The sequence below is a fragment of the Rhodamnia argentea genome, chromosome 1 (assembly GCF_020921035.1).
Source record: "Rhodamnia argentea isolate NSW1041297 chromosome 1, ASM2092103v1, whole genome shotgun sequence".
NCBI classification, from domain to species: domain Eukaryota; kingdom Viridiplantae; phylum Streptophyta; class Magnoliopsida; order Myrtales; family Myrtaceae; genus Rhodamnia; species Rhodamnia argentea.
This window is the reverse complement of record NC_063150.1, coordinates 5,308,180-5,336,076: the sequence shown is the minus strand read 5'-3', so window position 1 is coordinate 5,336,076 and position 27,897 is coordinate 5,308,180. Positions and strand designations below refer to the sequence as shown.

Below are 27,897 nucleotides of genomic sequence, written 5' to 3'. Positions count from 1 at the left end.
AGAAGAGGGACGTTTTTATTTTATTTTTATTTTTTTATTTTTTTTGGGTCGATGGAAGAAGAGAGGGACGTTGAGCTACGCGGTTTAACAGCGAAGCTGTTGATGCGGTTGAGACCGGAGACGAAACGGGAGCAGGCAGGACCTGATCAAGCCACGATGGAAAAATAGTCAAACTTTGACCTGGCCACACGAGTCAACGGTTGATATAAACCCTCCTCCTCCTCCTCTTCCCCCTCCTCCTCCTCTCCAGGAAACCAACTCCTATTCCCGCTCCCTGTCCTCCGATTGCTGGTTCGCCTGAGACGTTTGGCCGGAGGATTCTTTCGGGCCTGCTCGGCTCCTACTTTCCTCCAGGATTCGATTCAAGCATTGTCCGTATTTACTCGAGGCTGGTGGGAGAGCGGGAAAATGGCTGTGAGTATTGTTTCTGTTCCGGCCCTGTTCCGCTTCTGGATTTCAGCCATGTCCGGTCATGATCTTTTTAGGACAAGTCTTGTAGCTCGTGCATTTCTGCGAATTCGATTGGGCAGCACATTTTGTCTTCCGGGGCATTAGTTCATCCATTCCCTCATGTTCTTGTTGTCAGGATTCCAAGGATTTCTGTTGCATCTGTTTCATCCTTCTGCTTCTGTTTTTCTTGTTGGTTCTGAATCAGCTCATGTTTAGATGATGGGTTGACCATTGTGAATTGAGCTCATGACATGTGAAGAATCAAGAGACATCTCGAAAGATATTGGTAGAAAATTCGGCCACTTTTGAATGATAAATGACGGTCTCTTACCGGTTCTACATTTGTTCTGAATTCCCTCTTGATTAATGTCTTCTACAGATCCTTTCCTGAAAAAGGAAAAAAGAAGAAGAAAATTCTGGGAAATCTTTTGCAGGCTTAATCGCTTAATGGATGTTCTGCTTGAATAAATTCTGTTTCTCTGAACATCGGAAGAGTTGAAACTCAGTCGATTGCTTCGGAATTCAGCGCCTCATCCTGGCATTAGTTTCCCCACACCGGATCTTCTAGCTTAACGATGCCCTTCCTTTAGTTTTCCCCGGATTCGATGCCTTAGGACAGCATTCTCTAATAGCTCTATACAGCGCAAGCTATGAATGGTGTCGCTCGACGCATGCTTCCTGTCTGAGAAGTCCAATTGTGGCTAATATCGGGGGTCATCCACCAAAGCTTTTCCAGAGTGACACTGCTTAACAGTGTGTTAATTTCTGTACAATCACCTCTTGCAAAACAAAGTGACATCCTCTTCAGTTAACTGTCCTAGATTGTCACCGCCCTGCTTTTCCAATGATTCCGTATGTATCTGCTGAAAAAAACGGGTTAAATAGGCAATGTAAGGATTGGATGTCGATTAAATTGTTGTCTCTTCATTTGTTCTGAATCTTAAGTTGCCGATGGTCGCTAAAATCGACTTATGTAATGTGATGTTCTTCCTTTTTTCGGCGCTTCTCGTGCGGAGGTGCTAGTTGGAGAGAGTTTGTGTTCGTGTCAGATCAATGTGTTCGAGCTAAATGCTATACACGTATTCTCCATCCTAAAATGGCTATTCTGATTGTGGCAGCAACGTTCGCAGCAGCGTTCGCGTGTACCCCAGTTTGGCAAGTGGAACACCAGCGAGGACGTTGCATATACTGTCTGCTTCGACAAAGCACGCGAGCAACGGGGCGGCAGCGGCATGAAAGTGGGGAACCCGAATGACCCACAAGAGAACCCCGGCTTGCATCTCAATGGAGCACCTAAGTCCAAGTTTGCTCCTCCTGAAGCTTATAAACCCAGAGTTGCCTCCGAGGAGCCTAGAGGACAGTCCAACAACCCCTCGGCGCGTAAAGACAATGCAGCATCTCGGACTAATGACTCGAGACACCCGCATTTCCAGTCCCATGGGACCGCCTATGGTGAGCCTCACAAGAGGCACGCTGGAACCAATAATGGTTATGATCACAGCGCTGGCCGGTCGCCTCTTCATCACCAAGCAAAAGCTTCAGGCGGAGCCGCTCCTGGGAGCAGCCCTGGGGCCTATGGAAGATCCCGAGTGAGAGCAGATGATACCGTAAGATCCAAAGCCGAACCCAAACTCCCTCTTTTCTGATTCTTATAGTCTTTCCTCTTGTCTAAATACTCAAGACCTTCATGTCGAATCCAAGCTGCGTATCATCGTAGTGAATCGTGATGTCGAGTTTCTACTTTCTATTGATTTTTGCCTCTTAACGTGTGTTCTGTCCGATAAACAGCCTAGCGGCGGTGCTGCGGTTCCGAGATTCGGCGAATGGAATGTTAACGACCATGCATCGGGCGATGGTTACACTACTGTTTTCAACAGAATAAAGGAAGAGAAGCAGAGGCGCCCCATGGCAGCAATGTCACCCGGTCAGAACGTCCACGCATCGCCCTATGCCGGCGACGGGAAGCTGAGTCCAAGGGGCAATCCCAAGGTATAGTCTCGCTGTTTCTCATGAAGGGCGCATAATTTCAAGCTCGGACTTACTTTCAATTTCATGTTGATTTGTTAACTTCGTGGCTAAGGTTTCCTTTCATGAAACCTGGGCAAGTGCTTCGGTTTCATAAGCAACTTACCACAGATTCTTCTTTTTGCCCACATCTAGAACCTGTGAAAGATTCATTTCTGTACTTTTAAGAGTTTCTGAGATGCTGAGGCCGCCGATTTTTAATGTCGGCATCAGCACCTGCCCGTTGGTGGTGACAGCAATACGGTGATGGACGGCGGTGTGCGGTCGTACTCTCGTCAAGTCATAATCGACTAACCCGATTGTACTTGGTCGGCACGACTGCGTCAAACGCTCCACAGAGGAAAAATTCATGTTTTTTAGACCGCTTCTCTTGCGAATTTTTCGCTCGTTCTTACACCGTACTTAACGTCGTCGTCGCCCTCGTACATTTTGCAGGGTTGCTGCTTCCCCTGGATGTGAAGTCGAGGGTCTGCAAACTCGGTCGTCGCCAGGGGCGGGGCCGCCGCGAAGTGTAAATATCTTTGAAGGATCATCTGCCTTTCGGAGAGTTTACTTCTTTGATTCACCATCATTGATTGTTTTTTTTTTGTTTTTTTCCCAACCTCTGTTGCAACTCCTGTCATGTTACAAGAGATGTAATGTGAAACAATCTTATTCCTCTGTGTATCGTTTAGTGCTGCGTCATGTGGACATCGATGAGCATTTCGTACTGCTTTTTCGAGGTTTAAAGCCTCGATGGACGCCAGTAGCCAGGGACTAATCCGAGAAATTAAACTAATTGGAGGGTCATTATTAGCAAAATTTACCGCTTATACGAAGTATCTAGCAAACTAAATTAGAGCGACTTGACAATATTTTTTATCGGTTAAATTACATGCCCTTTTTGGTTTATCAAGTCTAATTTGATCTATTTACCAATTTTAATCATTGTTTTAATTTAAAATTTTCTTTTTTTTTTTCGTCAGAGATTTTCTTATTGAGTTACCAGTTTTTTTTTTTTTGGTAAGTAATCATTCACATTTATCGACTCTTTTTAGGTATCAAACAATCTAAATCGAAGTGATTTGCTAACTTTTCTCTTATTAAATTATTACATAATATCGTTTTTTAAAGGATAATGACACAAATGGTCCTTAAATTTTGGCTAAATGTGCAATGTGATTTATGGACTTTTAATTTGACTAATATGATTACTGAGCTTTAACCTAATGTGCGATGTGGTCCCTGAATTTTTAATTTGACTAATTTGATCCTTGAACTTTTAAAAGATGTTCAATTTAGTTCTCGAACTATAGGGAGATATCCAATGTTGGCCTTCCATTAATCAAAGTTCAGAAACAACATTGAACATTTTTGTATAGTTTAAGGACTAAGTTGAACATATTACAAAATTTTGGAGACACGACGAACAAATTGAAAATTCAAAGATCACGTTATCTCATCATTTACGATTTTCATTTTTTTTGTGTGACAACACCTTGAATTTACCCCACCTTTTTTTTTTGGAAAATACCAAACTCAATTTGAACAACTTGCTAATTCTTTTTTTTTCGTTCTATTAGTTCTAATTTTTTTCATCATTTGAAATAATCAATTCCTTTTTCACGGTTTCGAACTTTCAAGTGCTTTAATAAATAATCAATTCTCTCCTCCTCTCACCCAAAAAAAAAAAAAAGCGAAATCGCGTCGCGTGGCAAGCCTGCGTGCTGAAAACATATGTGGCGCCACTTTTTGAAAATTGAGCAAAAATCCGAAAATTTCAAACAACTTTCGCTTCTTCGAACTTTAACCGCCTCCTCCATCATTTCCCAGAGACGACGAACCAGACCCCCTTCTCTCTCTCGTCTTCCTCCGGCACAAGCTTCTCTGCTCGCTGGTCGCTCCGGTGACATGCAGGAGCTACGAGGTTATCTCACTCTCACTCGCTGTCTCCTCCTTTCCTGTGTCGCATCACCATGAGCTTGACTGTCCAACCGAGGCTCCGTTAGTCGAGGCACGAGCTGGATCTGTCCGGCGCTCTGGGGTTTCTACCTTTTTCCTCCTGCGGAAGTTCCCGTACCGTGTTTGCTCGAGTCGGATTCTGGAGGTTCCGCTCGTTCGGCGAGAGGAAATTCGCCGTCTTGAATTTGAAGAAATCATGGTGCGGGAGCAACGGGTGGAGTCTTTCTACACTCGGCTGCGCGAATCTGCCCTGTCCTCGGCCGATTCTCCTCTCCTTATTTTCCCGTCGACCTCCGATGTCGACTCCCTCTGCGCTCTCAAGGTCATTTTCCATGTGCTCGAGTCCGATTCGGTGCAGTACGCTTGCTATCCGGTGTCGTCGTTTCGGGAGATACACAAGTATGCCGGGTCCAGCATGAGCGCTGAGGAGGGCGCCGGCGCCGGCGCCGTCACGATTCTTTTGATAAATTGGGGGTGCCACCGCGACCTGCGCAGGGTCTTGGATTTGGGGCCTGGAGCTAGGGTTTTCGTTGTGGATAGTCACCGTCCGATTCATTTGTGTAATTTGAGCGAGGGCAATGATCAGGTGGTTGTACTTTATACTCGGGATGATGAGAACCAGGCCGATTTGGCCTATGATTTTGATGTCTCGGCTTTGGCTAATGCTAGCGATTTGATGAGTGATGACGAGATCGATGATGAAGCTTCGGAAAGTGAAGAGGAAAATGATAGCGATAGCGAGGAAGAGGAAAGGAGGACTGGCTCTAGGAAGCGAAGGAAGGTCTCTGAAGAAAATGCGGATGACCCGGTTCAGCTTTTCAGAAAGCTGAAGAAAGAGTACTACCGCATGGGGACTTTTCATGGGAAGCCTTCCGGATGTTTGATGTATGATCTGTCACATTCTTTGAGGAAGAATACGAATGAATTGCTCTGGTTAGCTTGTGTTTCCTTGACAGATCAGTTTGTTCATGAGCGGTTAACAGATGAGAGGTACCTAGCTGGGGTTATGGAGCTTGAGCAGCATATTAACAGCTCTGGGAACTTGGACGCCGTTACTTCTGTTACTCTCAAGGATGGCACTAAGATTCGTGCTCCAGATTCCTCTCGGATAGCATATGAAGACGAGCCGAGGCTGATGTTATTGCAGGAATGGAACTTATTTGATTCCATGCTGTGTTCTTCTTACATAGCACCTAAATTAAAGACGTGGAGCGACAATGGGATGAAAAAGCTCAAACTTCTCCTTGCCCGTATGGGCTTCGCACTCGTGGATTGCCAGCAAAAGTATCAGTACATGAACCTCGAAGTGAAAAGAAAGATGAAAGATGAGTTCGAACGGTTTCTTCCTGAGTACGGGCTCAGTGACTTCTACTATAGAAGTTTTCTGAGACTCCATGGTTATAGTTCAAGGGTGTCTGCAGCAGACGTGGTATATGGAGTCACTGCACTGCTGGAGTCCTTTGTGAAATCTGATGGCTCTTGTGCTTCCAAGCAGTTTGGGGTGGCCTACGATGCCTTATCATTGAGCAACTTGGACAAGCTGAAAGCCGGTATGCAACATGCTATCAAGATACAACGAGCCATTCTAAGACAGGGAAGTGGAGCCATTACTAAGAGTGGCTCAATAAGAAGTGGCAGGAAATTTAGATGGGTGAAGCTTGAAGATTCTGTTGACACAAAGTTGTTAGGGTATCCACAGGCTTTGACTAAGTTCTGTTACTTCCTGATGGATGCACTAAAAGAAAAGGGGGCAAGAATGAAGCCTCTACTTTGTGCTTGCTTATCACAGGAGCCTAATAAGGTTTTAGTTGTTGGGGTTTGCGGGAAGCCTCGGCTTGGGGCATTGCAGGGTAATGCTTTTGGTATTGCATTCAGAAACGCTGCTGAGGAAATTGGAGCTGATTTCTTTCATGAGCTCTTCGAATCTTCGTGGATAGTTTTGGATTCAAGTGCAGTTAACTCTTTCATGATCAGGTTGACAGAGAAATTGTAGAACTGTACTTTGTCCAAGATTTGTGTGATTTTGTCGTGGAAACATTGGGTAGGCATGTTTCACCGACATCTTTGGCTTGCTGAAACAAAAAATAAAGGTTACACTCTAGCCAATTGTATGACCTTGGAAGTTGGAACAGTTTTCCTGTCACTAATTTGTAGAATGATGTTAACTTTTCTCTTCTCTTTTTGTACCCTAGAATTTTCTCCTCTGAAACTCCAGGGCCCTTCTTGGATTATCCTTAGGGCTGACATTGCTTGTCTGTTTAATTTTACGAATGCTGCAGAAACATCCATTCAGAAAGAAAAGATACCTGTTTTACCTTTTGTTGTGCGTTGCTGTTGTGTGCTTTAAGTTCTTCTCCATCCGTGAGATTTTGCTTGCACGCTCTACTTTGCTGTGTTGGAGATTAGGGAGTTTATTGTTCTAGGGCAGTCGGTGGTCCTATGTAAAGATGGAGCTAATTACTTGAGTGCCCAAAAAATGGGTTTCATGTGTCTTTATTGGCTGCAGATATAGTGTTGTTATAGATTTTTGGATCTTTCAAGCTTCATGAGATTACTTTATCCATTGCATATTACGGCGAGAAGTGCTTGTGGACTCTCTGACAGTCTAATGCTACGCCAGTCCATTGCTGACATTTTCATTAGCTGCTCCGATTGGTTTTGGTAATACGCTGTGTTTGCCCTTGTGATGAACTAGGCGAGGTAGGTGATGGCTTATTCAGAACAATCAGGCAGTGGAACTTCTCTTGGAACCTGGGCCACGATTTCTACCATCATAGGTAATCTTGCTATCATGGCTCACCGGGTCTTTTCTTGATTCATCTCTTGTTGGTCTTCTCGAGGGCAGAGGATTTCTTGGTAATTCGAAGCAAGGATTTCTGTATCCGTCAGGTATCTGCTAGTTTTACCATTCTGCGGATTATGGTATATTTCCCGAGTTTGCCCATTTTTAATCAGATTTTTCCTAGCGAAGATAAATCAGCTACCATAGCCGATCTCAGGATCTCCATCGGCAGGTCTCTCTCTTTTGGCGAATAATCATTATTTATTTCTTCACGTGTTTGGGAGCTGCATTTTTTAACGGTCAAGGATCTGGAGATTGCAATAGTTCTTGCTGACAGTAGTATGACAGGGTTGCTAGTACAAGTCAGTCCAGGACTTGTCCAGTGAGTTTAGTAGCTGTTTTTGCAGTCCGCAAAGGCTTAATGGGGTCAATTGTTCTTCTAAGAGCAAATAGACAACTTCTGTTGCCAGGATGATGTAGTTCTTCCCATAGTTGATGAGTTTTTTGCGCTCGTATCGACTTATACACCGTTCTTTAAAGATGCAAGAATTGGCTGTCACTTCAGCTTGGCCCAGGGCAGACTCCGACCGGAAACTTGAAATATGAAAGAAAGGCAGTGTAGAGAAGGCAATGAATCAGACAGTAGATCACAGGACAAGGAGAGTCAGCAGTGGGTATCTTATCACTATCAGATCTGTTAAGACAATGTAGAGAAGTACTCAACCAAGAGGAGGTAGCCTTGTCTTCATTGGACTAGTATTTGATTTGAAGGAAGCTGCGTTAATGGCGTTTGTCCTATACCGCCACTATTTTCATGAACAGAAGAAAAAACATGGCAACCATCCCGCGATCTGAGTCCTTTCTTTACCAAGTAGAATTTCTTTTGTCTTCTAGTTTCACGTTGGAACCCGTTCCTCCTTTGGGAAAAAGTCCAACGTAGGACGTTTTCTGTTCTCAGGATGGTTGTCAAAAGCAAACGATGGAGGTTCGTCAAGAATTCAGCATGCTATTTTCACTGAGTTAAAAAAACTGAGAAGCGTTATTTCGATGGGAATTGTTGGACTGCTATGGTGGTAAATTGGAAAAAATACCCAGATCTTGGGTAAAATGTCTATTTGTCACCAACCAAACATTTTTTGTGAAAATAGTTTTTGTAGCCGATGTTGTTTCTAATAAAGATCCGTCACATCGACGGTCCCGGAAGTCTGCGTCTTGAAGACGCCCGGATGTGTGCGCCTTGCAGACCCTCTTCTTTTCCTCCAATTCGGCCGGGATTGACACATCCTGAAAGCCACCAGGCCCACTGCCTCGATCGTAAATGACGAGCATCAACATGATTAAGAATATCACATACTCAATACGTTTGGTGCAAAGGTGACTGGAGTTTCAATCTCGCGGGGCGACACGGAGAAACATAAGCCGCCGCTTCCACTAATCCCGAGTTCACCGAATTAGAGAATTCACTGAGTTCTGATGTCGACATAACCTTTATCAACATAAACCAATAAGCAGCAATGGACTTGAAACTCTTGAGACAATTCTCAAATTTGCGGATTCCAAATAGGTATATAGATGCTCAAGACAGACAAACTGCAACTTGTTACTGAGATTTCACTACTGTGCAGAATTTCAAACACTAGATCATGTCTTCAGTTCACTTCCCAAGCCATTGTCCCTCTCTCTTCAACATATCACTTGAATGCTCTTCCCAAGCAGCGACATTTCAAATTAAAAAAACTCAAAAACATTTCAGCATGCATTCCTTTACTACCAAGAGCGACCCCTAATAATTCTCCTCGTAAAAAATGAAATGAAAACCTTATGCTCACAGCATGAAAGGTTACAAATTCAAGTCCCCCGACTACGAGGCGGCCTTAAGGTACCTCGAATAACTGCAGTGAGTACACAAATCTCTCTCGTTTTTTCTCTCAGCACAACAGTCACATTTCTAAATGCAGAAGAAAAACTACAAGCGAGCAATGACGGGGATTTGGCAGCGCAGAAAATCCTCGTGAAGAATGACAAATACAAATCACCAATGGTCTTTTTACATGCGATAAAAAAAAATGAGTTATCTTATAGGCTTCTTTCTCCACTGGGTGCGACCACGGTTTATTTCTAGGCCATCACCAGACAACCTGAGTAAGTGGAGAAACTGGCAATAATCTTCCGCCGCCGGAGATGCAGCCGATCCATTGGTTCCTTTGAGCTGCGAGATGTCCTCCGAGTTCTCGTCTGGTTCATGACTGCTGAGCGAATCGACAACATCATCGTGCTGACACTCACGCCTGTAATCCAGTGTGATCATTTGCAGTTCGTAGGAGTCGATAATTTCTTGAGGCATGCTCTGTAATAATGACAACATAGAAAGTATTTCAAAGGAAGGTTGATTGCAGGATTTACAGGATATGAGAGATACTGAGGAACATTTCAAAAACTGCTGATGTCTTCATCTCTACAAATTAGTGGGACAAGAAAAACTTATGAAGACAGAGACTGCAACAGCTCTTGCTATATGAGGCCAAGCCAAAGCCTCTATCATTATTCTTCTTCTGTGACACCTTTCGGCAAATTAAAGGAAAGCAGCACAAAAAAATAATGTTTCTGACAAATTTTGTGGCCCACTTGGTGACAGCAGGAACAAAGAAAAAGCTATTCCCACAGGAAAGGCAAGCCTTAGTAAAACTGTGAGCATATGATTTCAACTTCCTAATGAGGCTGATATAACGATGAGGAACCCGACCTAGATGCAGGTTGCAAGGATTTAATTCTCAACACGACTTCTCTTGAAAGCCCGATGCGTGCAGCAAAACAGAGGCAATTAGAAGAACCTTGATTCAGCCATGTTAGAAGTATGAGGCATGTCCAATGTAGTGGATATGAAATAAGGCCTGCAACTCTTACCTCTAGAACCCATCCAATGTAGGTGACGTTGTTGACATGTTGGTTCATGTCCAGATCAGCTCGTCTAGGCTGTGGTTGTGGGGAGCACAATAATTAATGAAAAGATGTGAATAAATCTGGGCAACTCATATGAGTTAATCAACTTACAACAAGCCCCAGCCTCGAATACTGAGCAGAGTCTTCCAACTTAGCTATTTTTTTCAAGCTGCCATTGTTCTTCTCTGGGAACGCTAATCTACAAATCAAATAAACATGAGCTTTAACGTGTACGTCAAAGAATATTCAGTAAAAATGAGATATTTACCACGCATTAGGTATGTTAAAGAAGGTAAACAGGTTTAGGGTATTAAGCAGGTTATCTCTCCATGCTATTTAAGCTATGTAATCTGAGCGAGTGAAAATATAGCGCTTTCTGTTTGCGTTTCCCTCTCTCCACTAACGATCCACCCCAAAATCTAAACAGTACAAAAAGGAAATCTTCCATAATCAAAATTTTGGAGGAATTATGTTTTAAAAACTTTTCAAAGAAACCATCCACCATTGCTATACATTAGTTACAAATAACAAAATCTCCGGCAAACAAAGTAGCAATGACTCAGGAGCATAATCTAAAAGGGCATAAGATATGACTTACATTTTATTACGCAGAGTCATTTATTGTACTTATTCACATATTTTGGGAGGAAAAAAAGGCCAAATGGTTTTGGAATCTGGTCAATCGTTGGAAATTATGTCTGAGAGTATGTCTCCAGACATGTGGGAATATCAAGCATTTGATTATATTTTACACAACATGCACAATATCCCAATGATATTACTTTTAGAAGTTAGAAGAATTCTAAAGATCCTTGGCTAGGTATCGCATTGTCACTTTTTTTAGTCCCAGGCATCCAAAAGGTGCAATGCTATGCTTCTGCAAATTCATAATACCACTTTTGGAGAATGGTCCATAGTCCACAGAACTAGAGGAGATGACTTCAGGCATGTTCTTTGAATCCAGAGAAACTTCTGACTGATGAGGCAAGTCAAAACACCAACCATCTAGCAGAGTTTTCACACTTTCATGCACATATTTAAGTAGTTCTTATCACTCCTGCACCTACATTATCACCTAACCTGGGTATCACTATAGCATGGCAAAAGGCCCCTTGCTAATATAAGCTCCTTCCTCAATATACTTGTATTGAATTGAATGCCGCAGTCTCTAGTGTGATCATACTCATGTTCCAGTAATGCGTGACAGAGCATAATCGACAAAGATGATATTTATGCCTATAACACGAACACAAATGTACCTTGATTCTCGTGGACAGAAAATTAGATACTCATCACGAACATCATCGTCTACTTTCTGAAGTCTCCTAGTTTCTTGATTCATCATGACCCACTTGCTGAAAAATCAGATGGTTGAACTGGTGAGCCAAAGTACCACGTATATAATCCAAACAAAAAAAGTACCAACAGTATGCATTTTTAACTTCCGTTGCAGGGGAAATTCTTTTTATAAGGAGCTTAGATAAGGTAGAGCATCAATATCAAATTAAGGGAAAATATGTGCATGTACATCCATTCACCCACATACATATCCCATAGACATGTCTATACATTTGTCTCTTCTGCTTGAAGTTTTAAAGAAGAACTTATAAACCTATGGCTCACCCAAGAAAACCCCAAGATAGCATCAGACAGAGAGGAACGCCACTACTTCTGTCAGAGATGAGGTTTCTTCATGCTAACCTCAAAACTATCCTGAATATAGAACAATGCAGAATGGATGCAGTGTTGCTTCTGCAACCCCAAGGTAATTGACCACAAGCTAATTGATCAGTACAAAAGCCTTTGCCAAGCAGGAGAAATAATATTATTTCCACCATCCGATGGCAATTCACCCCATTTTTACAAACAAAATATGGAAAAACCAGTTTAACTCTTCCTGGACGTATAAGGTAGCTCAGGGCAACAGACATGAGAGAGCAGCATCCCCAACACCAGCTCGCACTTCAAAGAAACGAACAAGTTTACCTTGTAGCTCTTCCAGTAACTTGACCAGTTGCATAGTCCTTGATTATCCAGTCTCGTCTAGTTCCGATCCTGCCTTCTCCTTGACACCACGTCTCTATTTCCACCACATCACTCCTGACTCAAATGACACACTGCTATTAGAGTATGTATAACAATCCTAATACCAGAGTATGTATAACAATCCTAAACCCAAACGTCGGATGTGAAACATAAAACTAGCCAAACTTACCAAGTCGGATATTTGTATATTTCAATATGCATGCGGGCAGTTACCCATATGAGATTCAGCTTCCGCATAGTAGGGGTCGTCGCAAATCCATCAGTCGAAAATCCAACACTCTGAGCATGATTACCCCCAACCTCCTGCAAGGCAGATATCATTAAGTTTGACCACTAATTCTTACTGCAAAAAGCAACTTGAGGCAACTCTTTCCAAATAGGAAAAAAAAATCCTACTGCCATAAATGAGCCTATCGATCTATCCAGCTGTTGGATCAACACACTGCGTTGACAGAAGTTACGAAGTTTAAAATAAGGATTAAGAAAGCCATGGGGAGTACTCAATATCATTCAACCAAATCCCAAACCCAGCAACAAAGATCAACTGCTCTATCATGGGATTTCTCAAAATCCAGATGTTGTTAGCAATTCATGGCAACAATTAAAATATTGATACGGCTAAACCAAGATGCATGCTGGTTTGCATGTAGGACATAGACCCAATCCCTCAGTCCAACACCAACAAAAAAGCACTCTGCTTCACGAGCTTTTAACTTCGGTTTTGAATTACTCAAATACTCCAGATCCACAACTCATATAGCCATTCGCAGGCAGTCCCACAAAATCTCCTCCAGGACACTCGCAAATCTCAACTGCCCAAAACCCATCAAAAGAAAGTGAAATCAATTCGAGACACTGAGCACACAAACCTGCAACAGATTAGCGATGGTCTCGACGGTGGCCGTCTTGTTCATCCCCACCTCGTAGCACCTCACTATGAACCTCTCCTTGTACGACAGCCCGTCCTCGGTCAAGCTGCCCAACCTGAGGCGGTCGGCCAAGCTGCCCGGCCCGGGCTCGACCCGGGCCGGCCCGTCCGAGACCACCGCCAAAGTCGGAGCTTTACCAGCCGGGGAGCAAGAGACGACGGCGGCGGCGGCGGCTCTCCGCCTGGACGGGAGGAGCCCGGGCTTCGATGGGTCGAGGAATCTGCATTGGGCGAGGGCTTGAATCTGGTCCGCGGCATTACACGACAACTTCAACATCTCCGGAGAAGGGTCGGCGGTGGTCGCGGGCGTGCAGGGAGGGGTGGGGGGTGATGTGGAGAGGTAATTTTGTGGCTTGCGAGGCCGCGAGTCTTATAAGGAGATGGCGATGCGAGGCGACCGTGGGATTGTCGTGTTGGAGTTTTCGTGTCTGGACGATCGATGTGTCGATGGGACCGAGGACGTGGAGTGGAAATAGCGTTCGTTCCAATTTCAAAGCACCGATTGTGCGGCAATTAACACACGTCGAAAAAACTGGTGAAACCAGTCTCTCCTCATCCGTGCGTCCATCTCCGCTCAGCATTTCTCGTTTCCTTCAATGAGCTAAAAAGCATTTCTTTCTTCATCAAAACCAAATTCAGTTTTTGGAGCAGGGGGATTGTTCCCGAAGGGGTTGGTCGGCTTGGCGATTTTAGCTAATTTTTTTGGAATATGCTCGTCTTGTGATCGAGATTTACCGTAGCAAAACAATGTGATTTTAATAAATTCATCGTTGAGTTAGATATATCGAACGGTTGGGTCAAATCGGATTGAATATGATCCGATCCATATTGATCAATTTAACCCGTATTGACTCATATTCATGTAATACAATTTAACGATTCATACCTAATTCAATTCATACCCGACCCATATTTCTAAAATACGTTCATACTCAATCCAATTTTAGCAAAACTTATGAATTATTAAAAAATATATATTGTTAAAACATTATGGACAATTTTATAATTATAAAAATAAAAAATAAAAATAATATTGCTATGACTCACTACAATTAGTTAATCCATTTTTGATCCATCAAATTGTTAAGTGATCAATTTATGACTCACTTAAATTTGTCAAACAACTCATTTATGATCTATACTCTTAAATATGGATGAGAATATGATTTCCTAACCCATTTTGTCACCTCTACGTTGAGTGTAGCGGATAACACGGGATCGATACTACTTAAATGCTACTTAAAGATATCAAATCGTTTAAGCACCCGTGGAATTGTGGCACAGGAGATGCAACACTCATCAAACACATGAGAAGTCGATGGATTGAGCCGACAAATCCGCATGAAATGCACGATAGTTTGTTAAGACCCGTCCCGTATCGAGTCGTCGCATTACCTAACATGATGATCGGACTTATGGGTATTCATCGCCTCGAATCGAGTCGGGACACTGTCATGGATTATATTGTGAGGCTTGTGTTGAACTAGTGTGCTCTTCTAATTGTACTCGGTACGGACATGACTGTTCTCGACACGTTAATTCACCTATTCAAGCCAATAACAACAAACTTCTGAGACCACGCGGTGTGTTTTCTTTTATTTGTTGTGAACGGTGAGCATTCAAAAGGAAATTTAAAAGAGAAAATAGGGTTGGTGAAATGTTACTCTTGGTGATAAAGTTCGTACATTTTGCCTTTGCTGTTGTATCGGAATTTATGTTTAAGGATGACCAAAAAGCTTATTATGTCTTAAGGTCGCTTTTCTGTATTGAGACAATCTAACCTTAGTCATGTGACAAAATTACTTTATTCCAAAAGTAGTTAGGCTTAATTTTCTACACCATGACACGTCCAATCGCAATAAAGCGAAAAATAAAAAGGAAAATTGAGACACAAGTTGAGGGTGGATTTTAACAAACAATTCAAAGAGAGTTAACAAACATAGGAAGACAAGACCAACAACTGCTCTAACTCACTCCCTCACCCTGCTTCAGTTGTCGTGCTTCCAGAAGCACTGTCTGGGGTTGCTTTCTTGTATTGCTGAATCCCCGAGCACTCAAACAGAGATGTTAGCATCTTCAGAGGGGGAAAGAAGACATGCTCACGGTTGTGGCCGAGAAAACCTGAACGTCCTCCTGAACTTAAAGGAGGACAGCGGGCTACTGTGAGGCATGATGCACATGCAAGATCAATATACCGGCATTCGGTTTTCCTCTGATCAAACGTTACAAATGAGCTGAGAAAACATCAGGGTGAGAGGAACTCTAGCCAAAGAAGGTTGTAAGTTCACGCTTGTATCATCAAGAAAAACAATAGTCCACCGAGAAACGATGTGGTCATTGTGAAGTCGTTGCAAGGTGCTAAGACATTTATTATGATTGAAATTTTGCTATCAGATGGGATGATGTAGCAAGATTTTTTCAATATCCCATTAAAGTGGAATTCAAAGCCCATGCGCAATATCCCAATCATCATGTAGCTCACTCGAAGGGGAATTCGAAGCTTCCTACTTGTACACATCCTACCAAACACAGTACATAACCTAAGCTCGGATGGAAAGACAGATCGCGTCTGTGCGGTGCTTAGAAAGCGTAAATACGAAATTAAAACTCACATGGTCAGGAACTTTAGCATGGGACATCAAAGTTGTCGCGACCTGAGCCACACAATGTCCTTATAGATCTCCTCCTTCTCAGTGTCCACAGTCTATTCTCGTCACCAATGAAGTTTACATAACTCTAGTTTTCAATCTGCAACCTTAATAGTTGACTATGTGGATCACAAAACTGACCCTGAAGGAAGAAAACCACCGGTTGCGACAAAGCTTTAGTAAATCAACCACTGTCAGTGTTATCCATAGGATGAGATGAGGCTATACCAAAAGGCATCTCAATCTAAATACAAAACCAAGACACGCCTAGAATCCTGAGTCATATACACTAGGCTGCTACTTACGCAGAGATAAAGGAGTGCATTTCATGTAAATAAAAAGAATGGCACGTACCTATTGCAGGACAAGCAAATTTTCCCTCCATCTGATGGTTAAGGAAAATGCAAGCTGGTCACTAGGAGTGTCAGAGGATTTATATTGGGAGAGCAGCTAAATGTGTCTTTCATATTTTCTCGGCCCCACCCGATCAGCCAGCCATTCTGTACAAGACTAGAAAACACAGGAAGAGAGAACCAGAAACAAAAGAATGAAGTATGGATTAACTAAAATAGATGTTTTTTTCATCAAAGGAGAAACTCGTACATGCAACTTTGACAAAAAAATTTTTTTTTTTATGGTTTCGCAAAACAATCATCCATCACAAACAATGAGACATTTCAAAAGCTGCTACCGGGTACCATGAGAAGGACAGATTTTAGCCATCAGCAGGGACAAATTATGAGGATATTTCACTAATCCATCTAATGGAATTCAAAGCCCATGCGCAATATCCCAATCATCATCTGGCAGCGTGCTGAATGTTTTTTCTTCTGAATTATCTAGTTAAGTACATTGTATTCACTCAAAATCATAACCAAATAGCAAAATGAACCCCGAGTAACAACAACTTAAGGACACAATTCATAAAATTCGAGCAACCAGTGTCCACCTTCGAATATATTTCACCCAAAAAACTTGGCTGCCCTTGCGATTCTCTTTCTACATTCTCAAGCAGCGTTCAATCAATATAGCTAGTGGCAAGTAAGAGAATGAACCAGAAAGGAGTCCAATGCTGCACAAATTTAAAGGAGCACACCAAACATCTCATTTCTACTGACCAAGTACAAGCTCCAACACGGAACTTCAAGTATTTGCTACTTCAGCATAGTCATTAACGGATTTTGCGCCATTCACGGATAATCAACAAAAGGAAACGAATATAACAAGACATCATCAGCATCAAATCGTTCACAGCAGAAAGAAAACAAAAACACACAAGACGCAGCGGTTTTTTAAGCAAATGTCCATCAAGCTCCTTGAAATCACCTGGATGCAAAGAATAAGGCATCAAGAGGATTGATTGCAAAGAAAGATAGATCATTTTGTGTTGCACAAATTTGAGCTCCTCAGGCTTCAATCAAATCGCCTGGGAAGCCTTCGATATGCGCGTTTCTTGTAGTGAGATCACAAGAATCAGAACGAGAGAATCCATGGAAGGAATCGGAAAGAAACCACCTACATTTGACACTTCGCTAGGAGTAATCAATCAAAATGGCACAACCCCACCAGTTAACCAAACGATCTAATCCCACAGAAACAAAAAAAATCAAAACTTTGGGAGATGATCAGACGCCTGAACATACAAGATCTCCCCAGAATGTTCAGATCCGAACCCACAAATGAAGAGCCAATCAAATACGGAAAGCCGAGGCCTCACCTGCGCGCACCGAACCCCGACTTCAGTCATGGTTCACCGGTCGCGGCAGAATCCTGCGAGGCAATGGCACGACCGTGACCGCCAGAGCGAGCTCTTCACGGATTGGCGGCGCCGGGAAATCCCCGAGCTGAGAGGCTTAGACCGAAGAGACCCGCTTCATTCTTTCTTTCCTTTCGGGTCGAAATAGGAAACGTCGGGTTTGGTATGCTGCCGTAATCCATCATCCATGGGCCGTAATCGACGACAACCTTGGCCCGATCCAGGTTTTTTTAAATTTACTTTTAATATGGCACGACATGCGCCAATTTGGTCATATGTGCCGCTTGCGCTTCCGCTCATGACCACCGTTAAAGTATCCCAAATTGTAATATATAAATATATATGTACACGTGTATTCTTCAATCTATAAGTTTAAATTTTTGAATTGGACATTCTAATATGTGCATCATAATAGTGTTCTCTCCGCTTCAAATTTTAGCTTGTGCTTGAGTAGGATGCTAATGTATCCACATCTCTTATTTACGGGATATATATATGATCTTTGTGCACATGTCCTTTCCTTCTATCTATACGCATACCATTTTGTTGTGCACATGCATTCTCATGATATTATCGAAAAATTCAAAGGCAAATATTTTCGTCACACTAATATGGCACGACATGCACCGATTTGGTCAAACTCGTCTTGGAGACATGCCCCATTATTATATCCGCATCTTACAATCATTGCGAAACTGGTAGGGTGGCGACTGGTGGTATAGAGGTGTTATTCTATTTTATAGGCCCACGACCTTACCATATGTAGGCTCACGCGAGATACGTCCTAGAAAATATTCCGATTCTTTTGCAGAGGTTGATTTAGCACTAAAAAGAAAAGATAAAGAGGAGGAAGATTTTCAAGATAGGGATGAATCAGGAGAAGCATTTGCTGCTCTCGTATGGTCTTTTGCTCAACAATACCAGCATAGGTGGAAGTTTGAAAAGGTGATTTTTCTATTTTCCTAGTATTGGTTATTATTCTCTTTGCTCGAGTAAGTATCGTCAAGACTCATTAAGCTAGATCAAACTATTCTAATGTAGATTTTTGTTTATGGGAAAATTTCGAAAAAGTGCCCGAAATGGATTTTGTTTTAAAAATCTGAAACGGCCATATGAATTTCAAATAAGGGTCTGACCAACTTGAAGGTCAAACCATTCTTTGAGACAAACATAACCACTTTAGGTCTTTATTTAAAAGAATGATCGCACTTTAAACCCTTATTTGTAACATGATATACTTCATATTCTTATTTAAGAAAACAAGAGCACTTCATGCCCTCGTTTGAAATTTTTTTTTTTAATGCTCGCACCAATTCTCAATAAAAATAAGAATTTCCAATTTTCTTGAACCAAAAGTAACTTTCTCCTTTCTCTTCCATTTTCCAAGACCAGTTTAACTACCGGGGAATTTAAAATGTCTGAGACTGCATGCTGTGCACTGAAAATCAAGAAAAATGAATTCTCTAAGGATCCTCCTTTCATACTTGATTCTCATGTGGTCTTCCGTTCTATGGTCACCTTCTATTCTACCCATTTGCTGCTTCATCTGCTTCTCATCTTACCTCATCGTTAGGCCACTGGTCTCTTGCCTCCCGTCCTCTCTTCGTAACCACCTCCCTCTTCCTCATCGCTCTTCTCACCATCTCTCCCCCAACTCGTCCCTTTCCACCACCATCTTGCAAATCCATCTGCATCTGAATCCAGACCGGGTTTCATTTACCCGGCATCTCGCGGCGTTCCGAAGAAGCTGAGGACTGGACATGGTCTGTGAGGAGCTCGAAGTGCACAAGCTCCTGTTTGGAAGAGTGATGCAGAAGTACCCGAAACTTCTTGACTCCCAATGGTGGCGATGATGTCGATGAGAAAGATGGCCGTGATGGTGTGGGTGCAGCTGACGCTTTGAAGGGAGAATTGCAGGATAATCTGGTGCACAAAATTTTCCAGGGAAAGGAAGAGATGTGGCCACGTAATACTTCCAGAATGGAGTCCAGAGAAGTCAACCCACCTGCTCCAGAATCCAAGAAAGCTTATGGACAAGGAAAGCCAAGGTTGGAAACAGAATCCGATGGATCGTCTGGCAACGAAAAAATTGTTGCTGGAAACATGGAAGGGAAGAAATCTCTAGAAAACGGGGGTTCCCAACCGATGCCCTCGAATCTTCGGAGTTTCGGGTCAGCAAAGAGAAAGGAGAAGGAGTGGTGGAGAACTTTGGCGTGCAAGCTCTACGAGGAGTGGCACGGCAACGGGGTTGGTCCTGGAGACGGGATGGATCGGTTGTGGGAGCGGTACGAGGACGAATCCAACAAAAAGAGCAGCGAGCCAAGGTCGGGGAAGGAAAGAGGACGGACAGGCGACCGCGAGGACGATGGTGAAGTTGGGGCGAGCGAAGAATTGTGTTGCCTAGTGGCACCTAAGTTATCAGCTGGGGCGGTGAACAATCTGGGACTGGTAAGGCCTAATCTGGTGAGGATTTCCCGGGCCATCAAAGGGATTCGGAGGTCGCATGAGGCCTCTACCCATAGCAAGAAGAACTGAACTCAAATGTTGGGCCGCGGCAGCACCACGGGAGTCCCCGAGTCGTCATCCGTGGACTTGCAACGGATCGCAAAGGTCGCATCCCACGAGGCGAGGTTGTTGTACAGCTCCACATGCCTAGTTTGGAGGCCTCTGGTCCCAAAGCCCGAGGTGAAACCCAGCGCCGCCGCGGATAGGAGGACAAGAACAGCCGGCAAGGAGTGGCCAGTGAGTGCACCCATGAATTGTTGTGAGGACTGATCGTTGAAGTCCTTAGTTGATGTTGCTTAGTTCTATATGAACTGGTCTAATCCAAGGCAAAACAGAAAGCAGATCTGTTGAAGCTGGACTTTTTTTTGTAAGTTTCTTCATGTCGTTTGACCCTCATAAAAGAAATTGAGCCTGAGTTGTTTTGGACTCGTAATACGGACAAACTATTGTAACGATTTCAGCCGAAGTCAAGTCAACAACGTTGGTTGATAAACTGATCTCCTCGTACTTTGTGGTGGAATGCTTACGTTGGAGTCTTTTTTTTTTTTTCTGCTTGAACTCAATTTGGAGTCACTTATGAACTCAATTAGTATGACCTGAAGTTTGGTGTTACTGATGGAGAGGTGGCAAAATGGATCTAGAACTCATTTTTCATAGCGACAAAATGAGTAACTTAAAAACTTAATGGGCCATAAATGAATTTTTAAATTGATCATATATGGATTAGCTAAGAAAACCATAAAAATACATTAGAAATATATATCTTTAAAAATGTATAAGAAACAATTTTTTCTAAATTGGATTCTAATATTGAAGTATTTTTAACAATATACATTGGGCTAGGTATGGATCATTAGATTTGTGTAGTGTGAAAATTTGAGGATGTCCGGATTATATCATGCATTTTAGTTTCACCATTAGATGCTGAACTCGCTTTCTATAATAGAGCAGAAGAGAGCTTGTGGCCATGGTTGGCAGCCTAGAGATATGGCAGCCATTGCCACGAGCGAGAAAAAGAGAACGGCCATCAACGCCGTCGAGCCACCGACGGATGGAGGAGCGGTTGAAGGGGACAAAGAAAAGAATGAAGAAGAATGATGGGCACCGGAAGTGGGAAAAAGAATGAGAAAGACGAAGAAGATGAAAGGAAGAAAATAAGTCATGGTTTGAAAAATGTCCTCGTTTTAATTTGATCACTTCAAAATCTTATTTGAGGTAAGATTGACTTTGAGCTATCTTTTTCAAAAACGTTATACTTCAAATTTTTATTTAAAAATTTTCTTTTTAGTAAAAGAACTTGACATATCCGACATTCGAAACAACTTTAGTAATTCCCTCAAAACAATTTCACATCATTGGATGTAAATGGTTTTGCCATCGTGTCATTGTTAGTTGTACATGTTGGAGCACATCAACCTGTCTTCTTAAGATCATGCCATGTCGCCAAGCACGCAGTGGACGGTCGAGATGCATCCACATCATCTCTCTTTTTCATCTTCCATACACAAACCCCCTTCTTTGGTTGAGAAATCCCTGCCGGCAGCCACCACCCGTTGTCCTCAACACCACCATGGACGGACTCCGGCACCACCACCACCACCACCGTTGAAGTTTGTTTGTTAAAACAAAAAGCTGCCTTTTCAATCCCACATAGGATAGAAAGAAGGGTGCAAGTCTCTTTATTAGTTAGAAGGCCACAATAGTCTTTCGGAATAAAGAAATGGGCAAGTGGGCTAGACCCCACTATACCCGCGTGCGGGTGCGCGTGTGATTGCGCGATTTTGACGCGATTATTAGACGCACTTAGCACTTTGCACGCTTGCGCGCCGCGGACGGAAATAAACCTTAATTATTATTTTCTTTTTCGAAATCAATTTATTTTATTTTTATATTATTAATCATGACTGTTCGGACATGAACAGTTGCGTCCGAATGGCGGTTGTCTCTTACGAACGGTTGTGTTCGAATGATTGTTATCACTCACAAACAGTCATGTCCAAATGGTAATGTTTCGGACATGAATTGGTGCGATGTTTCGGACATGAAAAGGTGCGTTCGTACATGGGCGGTTTGGACACCAAGAGGTGTGTTCCATTAGTATTATATATAGGACAATTTTGTTCAATTTCTGTGACAACTTTTATTTCTTTCGTTTTCCTTCAAAAGAGAGACAGCCAATCTTCATTGTTTCGTAGAGAGTTTTGGAGAATTACTGGAATTGCTATCCAAGAATCTCATCGCGACTTTGTTGTATCCCGAAGGGAATTTGCCGGAAACCTATAGCAACTTCGTGGGGCAAATTGATCCTAAAAGAGAGTGATTACACGCCTCAAAGTCCGACCACATTGTTACTACATTCCATTATTTTTCCAACAATTTTTAGGATCAATTTCGCGCAACAATGGAGTCGGAAACCATCAAAGTGATGAATCGGGATATGGTCAAGTTAGATCGGTTCGACGGCAACAACTTCTCACGTTGGAAGGACAAAGTGATGTTTCTGCTTACGGCTTTGAAGATATCATATATTCTGGACCCGAATTTGGCGCCTATTGAAGATCCTATTCCTACCACCGAAGGGCAAGAACCAAATGCTGAAGAAATTGAGAGGGTGAATAAGGCAAAGAAGAAACGTGATGAAGACGAACTACTTTGTCGCGGGCACATTCTCAATACGCTGTCCGACCGACCGTATGACTTGTTCACAGAAATGAAGTCGGCTAGGGAAATCTGGAATGCACTCGAATTCAAGTACAGAGCAGAGGAACAAGGTACTAACAAATATCTGATTGCTAAATATTTCGATTTCAAATTCATTGATGCTAAACCCCTTCTGGAGCAAGTCCACGAACTACAAGTTCTAGTGAACAAAATTCGTGCTCTCAAAATCGACATACCAGAAGCATTTCAAGTTGGAGCAATCATTGCCAAATTGCCTTCAAGTTGGAAGGACTATGGGAAAAGGCTTATGCACGGGACAGAGGACATAACTTTGGTTCAACTCCAGAAACATCTTCGCATTGAAGAAGAGTCACGCTTGCGTGAAAATTCTGGACTATACGAAACTAAAGTGAATGTCCCGACGGGTGATGGATTTCAGTCCAAAATTAACCCAAATTTGAAACGCAAGAGAGAGCAGAATTTTAAGAAGGCACAAAAGAAAAAGAAAGGGGGCTGTTTCGTTTGCGGCAAAGTGGGCCATTTTGCAAGGGACTGTAGGCATCGCAAGAACAATACTTCCAAGGAGAAGAATACACCAATGCCAATTGTGAAGGCGGATACCAATGCTGTTGAAGAAAACTATGTGGCCATGGTTACACATAAGTTTTCAAACTTGGAAATTTCTGAGAAACTTGATGGTATTGTGGCCACGATTACTGAAATCAACGGTACTTCTGTTCAATCGGGTTGGTGGTTGGATTCCGGAGCAACAATCCACGTGTGCAAGGATAAGTCCATGATCAAGAACTTTCAAGAGGTTGTTGACATTAACTATCGAGAGGTCCAAATGGCAAACACCAGTGTTGCAAAAATCGAAGGCCAAGGCTCCGTGGAGTTAGACTTCACTTCGGGAAAGAAAGTTACCCTTCTGAATGTATTGTATGTACCCGAGATTAGGAAGAATTTAATTTCTGTTGATTTGTTATGTAAAAGGGGATTTCGGTCTTGTTTGAATCCGACAAGGTTATCTTGTCGAAGAATGGAATATTTGTGGGAAAGGGTTATGCCAATGATGGCATGTATCAACTAAGTATCAATAATAAGATTGAATCTTCTGTTTATACTGTTGACTCTTCAATTTTATGGCATAGTAGATTAGCGCATTTAAATTTTCGATATTTAAAGAATATGAAAAAATTAGACTTGATCAATTTTAATGGAGAATTAGATAAATGTGAAATTTGTGCTGAGTCTAAATTAACGAAGAGACCTTTTCCGAGTACAAGTAGGAATTCGAATTTGTTAGATTTGGTGCATAGCGATATATGCGAATTCAATGGAATGTTAACTCGTGGTGGTAAAAGGTATTTTATTACCTTTGTGGATGACCGCAGTAGGTATTTGTACGTTTATCTCTTAAGATCTAAGGATGAAGCATTTACCATGTTTAAGAAATATAAGGCTGAAGTAGAAAATCAATTGGAAAAGAAAATTAAAGTTCTACGTTCAGATAGAGGTGGTGAATATTTCTTGAATGAATTTTCATCATTTTGTGAAGAACATGGTATTATTCATCAAACTTCAGCACCATACACTCCACAGCAGAATGGTTTGGCTGAAAGGAAAAATAGATCTCTTGGAGAAATGATTAATTGTATGCTTTCTAACTCAAAGCTACCAATTAATTTATGGGGTGAAGCATTACTTACCGCATGTCATATTCATAATAGAATACCATCTAAGAAGACTAACGTAAGTCCATATGAATTGTGGAAAGGTAGAAAGCCAAACTTGTCATATTTTAAAGTGTGGGGGTGCTTGGCTTATTATAGAGTACCGGACCCTAAGAGAACAAAGCTTGGTCCTAGAGCAATTAAAAGTGTTTTCCTTGGATATGCTGAAAATAGTAAAGCTTATAGGCTTCTTGATTTAGAATCAAATGTCATAGTGGAATCAAGAGATGTTGAGTTTTTTGAGAATAAGTATTCTACGGACTTTGAAATTAGTGGGAATAATAATTCAAAGCCTATAGAAATACAAGTAGATTCTCATGAAAAGGAAATAAAGGATTCGAAAATTATGACTGAACCAAGGAGAAGTACAAGACCAAGAAAATTGAAAGATTTAGGTCCCGACTTTATTACTCATATTTTTCTTGTTGAAGGAGACAGAGATAATAATGTGGTAAATAAATACCCTTTAGTATTTAATTTAGAAGACGATCCTAAATGTTTTAGTGATGCTATGTCTTCTAGAGATGCTTCCTTTTGGAAAGAAGCTATAGATGATGAAATGGACTCAATTATGTCTAATAATACTTGGGTATTAGCAGATTTGCCAAAAGGATCTAAACCTATTGGGTGTAAATGGGTTTTCGGGAGAAAATATAACTCTGATGGTACAGGTCCAAACTTTTAAGGCTAGGTTGGTGGCCAAAGGATATAGACAAAAAGAAGGAATAGATTATTTTGATACTTATGCCCCTGTAGCACGTATAACATCTATTCGGATTCTTTTTGCTCTTGCATCCATTTATGATCTTTGTGTTCATCAAATGGATGTCAAAACTGCTTTCTTAAATGGAGATTTAAATGAAGAAATTTACATGGAACAACCAGAAGGTTTTATACTTCCCGGGAACGAAAAGAAAGTGTGTAAGTTGATTAAATCTCTTTATGGACTTAAGCAAGCTCCAAAACAAGTGGCATGAGAAATTTGATTCAGTCATATTGTCTAATGGTTTCAAACATAATAGTGCTGATAAGTGTATTTACTCTAAGTTCACTAAAGACTATGGAGTCTTGGTTTGCTTATACGTTGATGATATGCTTATTTTTGGAACCAATATGACTGGAGTAAATGAGACTAAAAAGTATCTAACTTCGAACTTTAAAATGAAAGATTTGGGTGAAGTAGATACTATATTGGGTATCAAAGTAAAAAAGCATAGTGGGGGTTACTCGTTGAGTCAAGGAGATTACATTGAAAAAATGTTAAATAAATTTCAGCATCTTGGTTACAAAGTGGCGAGTACTCCATTTGATCCCAATGTGAAGTTAAATTATAATTCCGGTAGGGCAGTAGCACAACTTGAATATGCGAGTGCTATAGGATCTTTAATGTATGCGATGCATTGTACTAGACCTGACATCGCATTTTCTGTGTGTAAATTGAGTAGATACACTAGTAATCCAAGTATAGAACATTGGAATGCTGTTACAAGAATTTTTGGCTATCTTAAGAGAACCAAAAATTTGGGATTGTTCTATAATAATTATCCGGCTGTACTAGAAGGATACACCGATGCTAGTTGGATTACAAGCGTAGGAGATAAACATTCTACCTCTGGATGGATTTTCACATTAGGAGGATGTGCTATATCTTGGGCAAGCAAGAAACAGACTTGTATATCTCATTCAACGATGGAATCAGAATTTATAGCTTTAGCGGCAAGTGGGAAAGAGGCTGAATGGATTAGAAATTTGTTGTTAGATATCAAATTGTGGCTTAGTCCAATGCCTCCTATTTCTATCCATTGTGATAGTCAAGCTACTTTGGCAAGAGCATATAGTAGCACCTATAATGGTAAGTCTAGGCATATTAGTCTAAGACATGAGTATGTAAGACAATTGATTAAAGATGGTACCATAACAATTGTCTATGTAAGGTCAAGCAAGAATTTGGCTGACCCTTTCACGAAGGCACTACCAAGAGAGGTAGTAATAATGAGCTCAAAAGAAATGGGGTTGAAACCATTTAATTAAATCATCGGTAATGGTAACCCGACCAAATACTAGCACATCACTAGTAATATGGTTTAATGGGTAAAAACAAGTTCTTGAAAGTGATTGTATAATACTCGATATAAGCCCCGACATGAGAAATCGGATTGTGCATTACGTTTTAGAGGCTGAATTATATTCTTAATGAAGTATAATACATTAATGTATCGTGTTCATTAGTAACAGAAACACGTGATTGATACTTCACCTATATGAGCTTAGAAGTGGTGCCGCTTCTTACGAAAGTTATGGTTGCTTTCTAGAGAGCTCATGAAAAGGTACAAGCACAAGGCCATAACAGTGCTAAGTATATTATAAACTTCTCGTTGAAACAAGAGGTTAATATATGTGCAGTATTTCCGGTAATATTACTAAAAGTAACAAGTTTAACGCCGGCACTACTTGTGACTTTAATAGAACTTTGAGATACTTGCACTAAATGAAGGTTTAACTCGAAAGAGACCTTCATGTATGTATACCGATCTCATGAAATTTTGGCTGTATCACTTTTAAAAATACATATTATTAAAAAAAAAAAAAATTATTATTTGTTTTACAAACAAAGTGGGGGATTGTTGAAGTTTGTTTGTTAAAACAAAAAGCTGCCTTTTCAATCCCACATAGGATAGAAAGAAGGGTGCAAGTCTCTTTATTAGTTAGAAGGCCACAATAGTCTTTCAGAATAAAGAAATGGGCAAGTGGGCTAGACCCCACTATACCCGCGTGCGGGTGCGCGTGTGATTGCGCGATTTTGACGCGATTATTAGACGCACTTAGCACTTTGCACGCTTGCGCGCCGCGGACGGAAATAAACCTTAATTATTATTTTCTTTTTCGAAATCAATTTATTTTATTTTTATATTATTAATCATGACTGTTCAGACATGAACAGTTGCGTCCGAATGGCGGTTGTCTCTTACGAACGGTTGTGTTCGAATGATTGTTATCACTCACAACAAGTCATGTCCAAATGGTAATGTTTCGGACATGAATTGGTGCGATGTTTCGGACATGAAAAGGTGCGTTCGTACATGGGCGGTTTGGACACCAAGAGGTGTGTTCCATTAGTATTATATATAGGACAATTTTGTTCAATTTACGTGACAACTTTTATTTCTTTCGTTTTCCTTCAAAAGAGAGACAGCCAATCTTCATTGTTTCGTAGAGAGTTTTGGAGAATTACTGGAATTGCTATCCAGTAATCTCATCGCGACTTTGTTGTATCCTGAAGGGAATTTGCCGAAAACCTATAGCAACTTCGTGGGGCAAATTGATCCTAAAAGAGAGTGATTACACGCCTCAAAGTCCGACCACATTGTTACTACATTCCATTATTTTTCCAACAACCACCACCACTGCAACCATTATCACTAGCTTGAATAGGGGCGGTTGATACTGATTAGTTTTATATAAATGGGACTAATCTGGTGACG

The 27,897-nt window shown here is 41.5% G+C and overlaps 3 protein-coding genes and 1 long non-coding RNA gene across 6 annotated transcripts; 2 read left to right on the top strand and 2 right to left on the bottom strand.

The window, feature by feature from the left end:
• Window positions 1-200: 200 nt before the first annotated feature.
• LOC115753392 (RPM1-interacting protein 4-like) lies at window positions 201-3,199 on the top strand. Of its 2 annotated transcripts, none has more exons than XM_030691983.2 (4): window positions 201-414; window positions 1,581-2,057; window positions 2,239-2,439; window positions 2,911-3,199. In XM_030691983.2, the coding sequence occupies exons 1-4, from the start codon at window positions 409-411 to the stop codon at window positions 2,932-2,934; spliced, it is 708 nt and encodes a 235-aa protein (XP_030547843.1). In that variant the 5' UTR covers window positions 201-408; the 3' UTR covers window positions 2,935-3,199. The 2 variants fall into 2 exon arrangements, with proteins under 2 accessions (XP_030547843.1, XP_030547841.1); XM_030691981.2 differs by having other exon boundaries at window positions 1,569-2,057; window positions 2,911-3,197.
• Window positions 3,200-4,380: 1,181 nt separating this feature from the next.
• LOC115753386 (cell division control protein 45 homolog) lies at window positions 4,381-6,583 on the top strand. Its single transcript, XM_030691974.2, has one exon. The coding sequence runs from the start codon at window positions 4,613-4,615 to the stop codon at window positions 6,407-6,409; it is 1,797 nt and encodes a 598-aa protein (XP_030547834.2). The 5' UTR covers window positions 4,381-4,612; the 3' UTR covers window positions 6,410-6,583.
• Window positions 6,584-8,184: 1,601 nt separating this feature from the next.
• Window positions 8,185-13,589, bottom strand: LOC115753327 (oleoyl-acyl carrier protein thioesterase 1, chloroplastic). Of its 2 annotated transcripts, XM_048275177.1 has the most exons (8): window positions 13,054-13,589; window positions 12,354-12,487; window positions 12,125-12,238; window positions 11,398-11,493; window positions 10,250-10,337; window positions 10,103-10,171; window positions 9,278-9,545; window positions 8,185-8,486 (listed from the first exon to the last, which is right to left on the bottom strand). In XM_048275177.1, exons 1-8 carry the CDS (start codon window positions 13,387-13,389, stop codon window positions 8,368-8,370), a joined length of 1,224 nt encoding a protein of 407 aa, XP_048131134.1. In that variant the 5' UTR covers window positions 13,390-13,589; the 3' UTR covers window positions 8,185-8,367. The 2 variants fall into 2 exon arrangements, with proteins under 2 accessions (XP_048131134.1, XP_030547756.1); XM_030691896.2 differs by lacking the exon at window positions 8,185-8,486 and having other exon boundaries at window positions 8,978-9,545; window positions 13,054-13,586.
• A 1,406-nt stretch (window positions 13,590-14,995) lies between these two features.
• Window positions 14,996-17,662, bottom strand: LOC115753328. Its single transcript, XR_007197641.1, has 3 exons — window positions 17,478-17,662; window positions 16,115-16,270; window positions 14,996-15,346 (listed from the first exon to the last, which is right to left on the bottom strand). It is a non-coding gene; the product is annotated as an uncharacterized LOC115753328 (long non-coding RNA).
• Window positions 17,663-27,897: the final 10,235 nt, after the last annotated feature.

Coding starts and splice junctions, on each gene's coding strand:
- LOC115753392 (XM_030691981.2), top strand. Junction 2,058..2,238: donor GAGTGAGAGCAGATGATACC/GTAAGATCCAAA, acceptor TCCGATAAACAG/CCTAGCGGCGGTGCTGCGGT. Junction 2,440..2,910: donor GTCCAAGGGGCAATCCCAAG/GTATAGTCTCGC, acceptor TACATTTTGCAG/GGTTGCTGCTTCCCCTGGAT.
- LOC115753386 (XM_030691974.2), top strand. CDS start 4,613: ATGGTGCGGGAGCAACGGGTGGAGTCTTTCTACACTCGGCTGCGCGAA.
- LOC115753327 (XM_048275177.1), bottom strand. CDS start 13,389: ATGTTGAAGTTGTCGTGTAATGCCGCGGACCAGATTCAAGCCCTCGCC. Junction 10,172..10,249: donor ATTCGAGGCTGGGGCTTGTT/GTAAGTTGATTA, acceptor CCACAACCACAG/CCTAGACGAGCTGATCTGGA. Junction 8,487..9,277: donor CCAGTGGAGAAAGAAGCCTA/TAAGATAACTCA, acceptor GCCTGGTGGCTT/TCAGGATGTGTCAATCCCGG.